The sequence below is a fragment of the Tupaia chinensis genome, unplaced genomic scaffold (genome assembly GCF_000334495.1).
Source record: "Tupaia chinensis unplaced genomic scaffold, TupChi_1.0 Scaffold000444_1, whole genome shotgun sequence".
NCBI classification, from domain to species: Eukaryota; Metazoa; Chordata; class Mammalia; order Scandentia; family Tupaiidae; genus Tupaia; species Tupaia belangeri.
The window spans coordinates 784,038-793,787 of record NW_006159949.1 but is presented as its reverse complement, the minus strand read 5'-3'; the positions used below and the strand labels follow the sequence as shown (position 1 = coordinate 793,787).

The window sequence follows — 9,750 nt, the reverse complement described above, 5'->3', positions numbered from 1 at the left end:
AAAAAAAAAAAAAAAAGAAGTGAATGAAAAGTGGTAATAAGCAGGAAAATGTGAGATCATTTTAATTGGGGAGAAGAGCAGATGGTGTAATGGTTACATCACCGGACTCCCACATAGTCGACCACATTCGATTCCAGGACCGGGCAGCTTAAAACTCATGCCCGGTGCATATGCATGCATGCCCAAAATCCCAAGAAGAATAGAGAATGGATCGCAGTGTGGCCGTCCCCCCTGCAAGGTGTTTTCTTACTTTCTGACTTTTTTTTTCTCTGTCTTTCTGGAGAGCACACATGCCTTAAGACAAAAATCTAAAAAAAAAAAAAGATTGAATTAAAAAATCCAGGGACCCCAGGACTAGCAGGTGGCATAATAGCTATGTCGCTGGGCTCCCATGCAGTCGATCGCAGTTCGAATCCCTAAGCCAGTGGCTTAAACTAATGCTGGGTATGTGTGTGTACATGCCTAGGACCCCAAGAGGAGAATGGAGAAGGGATTGCGGCGTGGCCATCCCCTCTGAGGGGTGATTTCTCACTTTCTGTCTCTCTGTCTCTGTCTTTCTGGCAAGTGCATGTACCCTATAGTAAAAAACCTCTCCCAAAAAAAAATAATAATAATCCATGTACCAGCAGATGGCATAATGGTTTCGTTGCTGGACTCTCATGTAGTTGACTGTGGTTTGAGTCCTGGACCTGGTGGCTTACAACTCATGCCAAGTGCATGTGCACCTAAAATCCTGAGAGGAAAATGGAAGAAAAGGGATTACAGTGTGACCATCCCCCCGGGAGGGGTGATTTCTCTCTTTCTGTCTCTCTCTCTCTCTTCAGCAAAGCACACATGCCCTACAGCAAAAAAATATCTCTCTTAAAAAATAAATAAATAAAAATAAAAAAGCACCTCACTCAAGGTATGTGTACATGCATGTGCAAAATCCTGAGAAGAGAATGGAGAAGAAAGGACTGCAGTATGGCCATTCCCTCTAGGGAGGTGATATCCCATTTTCTGTCTCTCTGCCAAGCACATGCGACCTATAGCAAAAATCTCTCTTAAGAAGAAAAGAACTGGGACCAGCAGTTAGCGTAATGGCTATGTCGCTGGACTTCCATGTAGTCGACCATGGTTCGCATCCTGGACCCAGTGGCTTAAAACTCACACCAGGCGCATGTGCGTGCGTGCCCAAGATCCCAAGAGGAGAATGAAGGAGAAGGGATTGCGGTGTGGCCATCCCCCCTGGGGGGGGATTTCTTGCTTTCTGTCTCTATGTCTCTGTCTTTCTGGCAAGCGCACGCGCCCTATAGCACAAACCTCTCCAAAAAAAAAAAAAATTCTTATATAAACAAAACCTAAAAGAATTTACCAACACCAGACCACTCTGGTATTCCAGGAAAACTGAAGTTGGACACAAAGAAATAAGAACACAAAAAAGAAAATGGCCAGCCTAATGGTAGGGACAAGTACAGAGTTGAATGTTAACTTCCAGAATTTAAACAGAAAGACAAGTATATATCAGCTGTTCTTGCTACTGAAAGTATTTAGATTAACTAAGATCCTTAGTGAATCAATAAAATGTAAAAAATTAAATAAATAAAAATAAAAGGCATGGAAAGCACCTGTAGATACAAGAGACCGTGTGGAAGAAGGGTAGGAAATGGCAGAGGATAAGAGGTAGGGAATCCAGTGGGAGAGGGGGGAAGCAAAATATATTAAGAAACGAGAAGTGGAAAATTATTTGTGGACGATAACACGTGTGATAATATCCTTAACTGGGCCAATATAAGCATATTCTGGATGGAAAATCACATTTTGTATACTGTAATGATGTACTATAAATGAATTTAAATAAATAAATTTAAAATTAGAAAAAAAGGAAAAAAGCTCCTTGATAGTCATATAAAGCTGTTAAGCTACTCTGCAAAATAGTTTGGTAGTTTCCTATAAAATTAAACATTGATTTACCATATGATCCAACATTCATATGCTTGGGCATTTATTTCAGAAAAAAATGCAAGATTATGATCAGACAGATACCTAAACATTAATGTTCTGAGCAGCTTTACTCACAATACCCCACAACTGAAAACAATCCAACTGTCCTTCAGTGGGCAAATAACTAAACAAATGCTGGCACATCTATACAATTTAATACTATTCAGCAATAAAAAGTAACAAACTTTTTGTTAATACAGAGAACATGGACAGATCTGAAAGGCATTATGGTTAGTGGGAAAAAGTCCATTCCAAAAGTTCATATACTATTCTACTCCATCTATCTAACAGTCTCAAAGGGACAAAGCTACAGAGATGGAGAACAGTTTAGCAACTGCCAGGGTATATGGATGGGAGTAGGGAGAGGGTTTGACTAACATGGTAGCTTGAGGGAGCTCCTTTATGGAGAGGAAATGTTCTGTTACCATCACAAATTTACACATGGAATCAAACTGTACAGAACCACAACACACACACACACAAATGCATATAAAAAAATAACAAGGTATGAAATCTCGTTAACAGAACTGTATCAATGTTAATTTCCTGCTTTTGAAATTTTATTAAAATATACAGAATGACACCACTGGGGAAGCTACGGGAAGGGTTCATAGAATTCTTGCAACTTTTGCAACTTCCCCTGAGTATACTAATTATTTCTAAATAAAAAGCCTTCGGACTTCTCCAAAGTACATGAATTATTTCAAAATAAAAGGTTTAAAAATGTCACCTAGAGGACAAAAGGATAAACCATAAGAAATCAGTAACAAAAGGGTTTTTTTCCCCTTACCTTTAGACTCTTTAGATAATTTGAGAGCATACTGGGATGGAACCGATTTTCTTCAGCAACTTGACTATCATATCTTGGTCCTAACATTGTCTTCAGAGGTAAGAATCTTCCTAAACAACATTAAGAAGGGTAATAAATTCCATTAAAGAAAATGTTTCAAGTTAAAATCCTATAATTAGCAATTCTTTAAAACATTTTAAATAGAAAAATAACCTGTATGTATAACCATTAAGTATGTTCACTGTAAATTATACTTGATACTGCCTTAAAATTTTTAAGGATAAAATTAAATCTATAACAGCAAGAGAAAAATTATCAGTGAATAGAACATCCATGAAGACTGTTAAGTTCTAAACTGGTACATTAAATAATTACTAATTTAGGGGCCGGCAGGTGGTGTGGAGGTTAAGGGTGCTGGAGTCCCACATGGCTGACTGAGATTTGAGTCCTGGACCTGGCAGCCTGCTTTCTCTCTCTCCCTCATTTTGGTCAAATTAAAATAAATAAATAAATAAATAAAGTTAAATAAAATAATTATTAAAAAAAAAAAAGCTACTAATTTAAAACCCTTAAAGGTATGGAACTAGAAAATTGATCATGAAATAAATCAAACCAATTCTTTAGAATTACTGATTATATGGTTTTTAATGAGGTTGGAACTTTCTCCACCTGATAGACCTAATGTTATATCTCAAGATAAACATCCACCTAGGATACGCTATCTCGTCAAAAAGAGGCTAACCAAAATCAACCTCCAAACAACCACCAGTAATTATAATTTCAGCAAGAAAGACTAACCTTTTTGAATCATAACATAGAGACAGTCACCTCATACTACAGTTGTACCCTAAGGTCTCATGTTCCAGAACTTGATGGGAGGTCATGAGGCCTAATGGGCAACAATTGAATCATGGTGATTGTATCATGGAGGAAACACTCGTGAATAGATTTATGATGTCTCTCAAGGCCAGAGAGTTCTTGTTCTTATTCTTATAAGAGAATAACCCCCTTTTATAGCTGATTGCTACAAAAGAGAGCTGCCTCTTCCTTTCTTTCTCTCTTTCTTTTGTTTTTCTTTGACACAATAGGACACACTCATTGAAGAGAGAGGAAAAGAAAGAAAGCAACCTCAGTGGGATGGTCACACTGCAATTCTTTCTCTTCGACTCTCCTCTTGGAATTTTGGGCATATAAACACATACACCTGGCATGTTTTTCAAGTCCCCAAGCCTGGAACTGGAACAGGGCTTTCAGTCATATAGGATTCGGCAGCACCTTAACCACCATGCCGCTTGCTGTTCCTAGTCTCCACTTCTAAACCATGTGGACTCCCAAAAGAAGTACCTATCTCCACTCCTGTCTCAATTCAGTAAACACAGAGCAAAGTAAGCTTTTCAGACTGAAGTCAAATCATCTCATCCCAATGCTTTAAAAACTGCAAAGGTTTGCCAGCACATATTAAACCATAAACATAAATGTTAAAATACTGAGAGAACCACTGAGGTGGGAGAAGGGAAGCAAAAATGAAATAAAATACTTTAACACAGCCTGCCAGTCTATATGATCAGGCTATATTCTCCAACCTCATATTCTCATTTACATCCACCAGAACAAATGAGTATTCAGTCCAAGATCTTCCCCATCATCATCCTGTACTAACACAGGACCTTTCCAAAACACCCTGCTATAGTTTGAATATATCCCCTCACAATTCATATGCTAAGCCACTGAAATGGTACTAAGAAAGTGGAACCTTGATCCAAATATGGTGTCAAAAAGTGGGGCTTGGGCCATAGGTGGCATGGTGGTTAAGGTACTGGACTCCCACACAGTTGACCACAGTTTGAGTCCCAGACATGGCAATTTACTTTCTCACTTTCTCTCTCTCTCTCTCTCTCTCTCTCTCTCTCTGATGAAATTAAAAATAATCAAATAAACAGGGACCAACAAATGGAGCAGTCATTGCAGCACTGGACTCCCACATGGTCAATCTCAGTTTGATTCCCAGATTCAGTAGCTTCAAAATAACACTGGGCAGGGAACCAGCAGTTAGCATAATGGCTATGTCGCTGGACTCCCACGTAGTTCACCGCGGTTCGCATCCCAGACCTGGTGGCTTAAAACTCATGCCGGGCGCGTGTGCGTGTGTGCCCAAGATCCTAAGAGGAGAATGGAGGAGAAGGGATTGCGGCGTGGCCATCCCCCCTGGGAGGTGATTTCTCGCTTTCTGTCTGTGTCTCTCTCTCTCTGTCTGGCGAGCGCATACGCCCTATAGCGAAACCTCTCAAAAAAATAAAAAAAAACACTGGGCACATGTCCATGCATGTCCAAGATCCCAAGAGGAGAATGGAGAAGAAGGGATTGCGGCGTGGCCACTGCCCCTGGGCATGACTTCTCACTTTCCCTTTTTGTCCGTCTCTCTCTCTTTCTCTCTCCAGTAAGCACATGCACCCCAAAGCAAACACCTCTAAATAATAATAATAATGAAATAAATAAATAAATAATTCTTAAAAAAAAAAAAGTGGGGCTTTGAAGAAGAGATCAATGATTAGTTGTTCAGGACAGGATCTCATGATTGCGTCCTGGTGGGTTTATAAAGAAAGGAATTGGGCAGGACCAGTAGTTGGCGTAATGCTATGTCGCTGACCTCCCATGTAGTCAAGTGCAGTTCGAGTCTGGACCTGGTGGCTTAAAACTCACGCTGAGCACGTGTGCATGCATGCCCAAGATCCCTAGAGGAGAACGGAGGAGAAGGGATTGCGGCATGGCCATCCCCCCCGGGGGGGGATTTCTCACTTTCTGCCTCTCTGTCGCTCTCTTTCTGGTGAGCGCACACGCCCTATAGCAAAAACCTCTCCAAGAAAAGAAAAAAAAGAGAGAGAGAGGAATTAAGGCAGGCAAAGGCAACATGTGCACTCTCACCAGAGGGACAGAGGGAAAGTCAGAAAGCATCCCCCAGGAGGGATAGTCATGCCACAATCACCTCTGCATTTCTCCCACTTTCAGGATTTGGGGCATGTGTGCGCATGCATCTAGTTTGTGTTTCAAGTTGCCAGTTTCAGGGACTAAACTGAACAGCCAGCCATGTGGGATCCAGCCACCTGGCTGGCCCTACAAGAGGATTTTGAATGTTCCCAACATAAAATAATGACAATGGTTGAGATGATAAGTATATTAAGTGCCCTTATTTAGTTGTTACACACTGTAATCTTATACAGAAAAATCACATTGTACGTCTACAAATATATGTAATTATTAAATGCCACTAATAAGTAAATAATATCTGCAAAAGATTTGGACAGTTCACAAAGAAAATATATGAGGCTCAGTAGGTGGCATGGAGGTTAAGGTGCTGAATGTCACATGGCCAACTGAGTGGTCTGAGTCCTGGACCTGGAGGCTTGAAAAATCACACCAAGTGCATGTGCATGCATGCCCAAAATCCAAGAGAAAAATGAAGTAGAAGAGATTGCAGTATGGACATCTTCCCTGGGGAGTGATTTCTCACTTTCCCTCTTTCTCTCTCTCTCTGGTGATCATAAGTGCCCTATAGAAAAAAAAAAAAAAAAAAGAATAGCCAAAAAAACCCACGATATGATGTTCAACATCAATACATACAATAAGATATTACTGTATATCTATTATAGTGGTTAAAATTACAGACTTGGGAACCAGCAGGTGGTATGGTGATTAAGGAGCTGGACTCCCACATGGCCAACCACTGTTTGAGTCCCAGAACCAGGTGGCTTGCTTTCTCACTTTCCCTCTTTCTCTGGTGTACTCACATGCCACATAAAAAATTTTAAAAAATAATAAATTAATTAAATAAAGGAACAGCAGATGGCATAATAGTTGTGTTGCTGTATTCCCACATAGCTGACTGTGGTTCAAGTCTCAGCTTAAAACTCATTCCAGGCACGTGTGCATGCATGCCCAAAGTCCTGAGAGAAGAATGGAGAAGGGATTACTGCATGGCCATCCCCCCTGGGGTGTGATTTCTCGCTTTCTCGAGCACAAGCACCCTATAGCAAAAATCTCTCTTGAAAAAAAAAAAAAAAGATTAATTCTTTTAATTAAATAAATGTTTTGTTTGTTTGTTTGTTTTTTTAATTTAAATACTAACCATACCAATGGTTGGAGAGAATGTGGACTAAATGGAACTCTCATACATTAGTGGTAGGAATGGAAAATGTTACCACTTTGGAAGAGGTTGGCAGTTTCAGTTAGCCAGGTGATATGGTGGTTAAGGCAGCTAGGATGCCACAATGTCAAGTGCACAATTCAAATCCTGAACCCAGCAGCTTGAAAAACATGCCAGTTGCATGTGCATACAGGCCCAAAATCCTGAGAGGTAAATGGAAAAGGGATGCAGCATGGCCATTTCCCCGGCCCGTGGGAGGGGTTCTTTCTCACTTTCTCTCTCTTTCTGTTTCTCTCCAGCAATTTCATGTGTCCAGTGGCAAATTTTTATTTCCCACCCCTGTGGAAAATTTTTAAAACATCAATAGTAATAACAGAGCCAGCAGCTAGTCTGGAGGTTAAAGCAGCTGTATCTCACATAGTTTGAGTCCCAGGCCAGAAAGCGTGAAAAACACACCAGGCATGAGTGCATACATGTCCAAAATCTCAAGAGGAAGTTGGAGAAGAAGGAATTGTGGCATGGTCATCCCCCCAGTGGATGATTTCTTTCTTTGTCTCTCTTCAGAGAGATGGCCACACCACAATCCCTTCTCCTCCAATCTCCTCTCGGGATCTTGGGCACGCACGCACACACACCCGGCGTGAGCTTAATCCACCAGGTCCAGGACTCGAACCGCGGCCGACTACATGGGAATCCAGCGACATAGCCATTATGCTAACTGCTGGTCCCAAGGTTGGCAATTTTTCAAAAATATACATGTACTGGGATTAACAGGTGGTATGGTGGTTAAAGAGCTGTATTCACACATGGTAGACCAGTTTGACTCTCCAATCTAGTAGCTTGAAAATCACACCAAGCCCACATGTGTACCCAAAATCCCAAGAGAATAGAGGAGAAGGGACTGAGGCATGGCCATCCCCCAAACGAATGATGTCTCACTATCCAGTTTTGTCTCTCAGGACAGCACAAAATCCTATGGCAAAAAAGATCAAAAACATAAATAAATAAATAAATAAATAAGAAAAGAAAATATACCATATTGGGGACCAGCAAGTGGCATGGTGGTTAAAGCGATAGACACTCCCGCATGGCTGACCACGATTCTATCTAGTCCCAGACCTGGTGGCTTGCTTTCTCACTTTCCCAATCTGTGTGTGTGTGTGTGTGTGTGTGTCTGGTCAAATTAAAATAAATGAATGAACAAACAAAATTAAATAAACAATTCGTTTAAAAAAATAAAATATACTACCATATCATCCAGCCCTTCCTCTCCTAGAAGTTTGCATAAGAGAAATAATAATATATGTCCATACAAAGAGTCAGACTCTGTTCATATTGGTAATAGCCAAAGAACTGGAAAAAAATCACAGAGCCATCAACAAATGAGTAAATACATTATGGTGCGTCCATAACAATAGACTACTACTCAGCAATAAAAAGGAATGAAATACTCAAATAGAACAATCTGGATGTATCTCAAAATAATTATGTTGAGTGAAAACCAGATGCATACTCAATAAGAGTACATACTATACGTTTTCATTTATCTAAAAAATTCCAGGGACCAGCAGTTGGCATAATGGCTATATCGCTAGACTCTCATATAGTTGACCACAGTTCGAGTCTCCGACCCCGTGGCTTAAACTCACGCTGGGCGCATGAGCGTGTGTGCCCAAGATCCAGAGAGGAGAATGGAGGAGAAGGGATTGCGGCATGGCCATCCCCCCTGGGGCGTGATTTCTCGCTTTCTGTCTCTCTGTCTCTCTGTCTGTCTGGCGAGCGCACACGCCCTAGAGCGAAAACCTCTCAAAAAAAAAAAAAAAAGAAAGAATAAAAAAGGAAAAGAAATCAACTTTTTTATCATTATTATTTAAAAACGAAACAAAACTTCCAGATTCCCAGTCTTGGTGTCGATCAATTTCACCGCTCGAAACAGCCCCTTCTCCTCCTTAGCCCTCCTCCATCTCAAGACCTCCTCCCTTCTTTTGAAGGGAAGGGTGAGTCCTAAAATGTTCACAAACTTGTGACTAAGCTTCAAAACACTGCCTGCTGCATTCCTAGGTCCTCAGCCCCTGCCACGCAAAGCTCCTGTCTATCCTCCGGTTCATAATACTTATCCTTACAGGGAAAGTGACAAGTGCCCCACCACCACCCACTCACTCCTTCCCATCCTTGTTCCCAAACACTCACCCACCAAGCTTTATCCAACCGAGCACATCTCGGGTCCTGAAATACCACTAGCATGCACAAACCACCAAAAGTTGCGCTCCTCAGTCGGCCCACCCTGAGGACCGTCGGAATTCGAGGATTCGAACACCCCCAACCCAAGTTACCTGCCACCGGCTGGCCGCGCCGCGGACAGTTCAGCCACCGCGGCGGGATCTTGTTGTGAGCCATGTCTCGGGGCCGCGCAGAGTAGCCCCCCTTCACCAGCGCTCGCCTCCCTCTGCCGCCGCCTCTTCGTGGTCAGGTCCTCACTGGGGGTCCGAGAAACCGGAATCCTGACCGGGATCCCAATGCCAGACGCTCCTACTAGAGTAACGTCAGACGCGGCGCGCCACTTTCATTCAGGCTCACCGCTCCAAGCGAGCCCACAATGCTCCGCGACTTCCGCCCCCGAATGCTCCGCCCCCTTCTTTCCGAGGTCAGAGGGGAAGAAAAGGAAGATCTGCCGAGGGAACACAAGGAGTTAAAGCCACGGCCAATGGGAGGGGCGAGCTTCCCTCGCCCCGCCCCTCCGAGATTCCTTGGCCCGCCTAGGTTGCCTGTGCGCCTGCGCATTGTTCCCTGTCCCTCATGGTGATTGCTTTTCGGATCTAGGCAACTGAAAGGAGCC

The 9,750-nt window shown here is 42.3% G+C and overlaps 1 protein-coding gene across 1 annotated transcript in view; it reads right to left on the bottom strand.

Annotated features, from left to right (window-relative positions):
• RNGTT (RNA guanylyltransferase and 5'-phosphatase) overlaps positions 1 to 9,535 on the bottom strand; it is a 320,988-nt gene extending 311,453 nt beyond the window's left edge. The window contains exons 1-2 of the mRNA XM_006155307.3: positions 9,248 to 9,535; positions 2,774 to 2,883 (exon numbers count right to left, since the gene is read on the bottom strand). Of these exons, the coding sequence (XP_006155369.1) occupies positions 2,774 to 2,883; positions 9,248 to 9,311 (174 nt within the window). The 5' untranslated portion in view covers positions 9,312 to 9,535. The remainder of the gene's footprint in view (positions 1 to 2,773; positions 2,884 to 9,247) is intronic.
• Between the last annotated feature and the right edge of the window lie 215 nt (positions 9,536 to 9,750).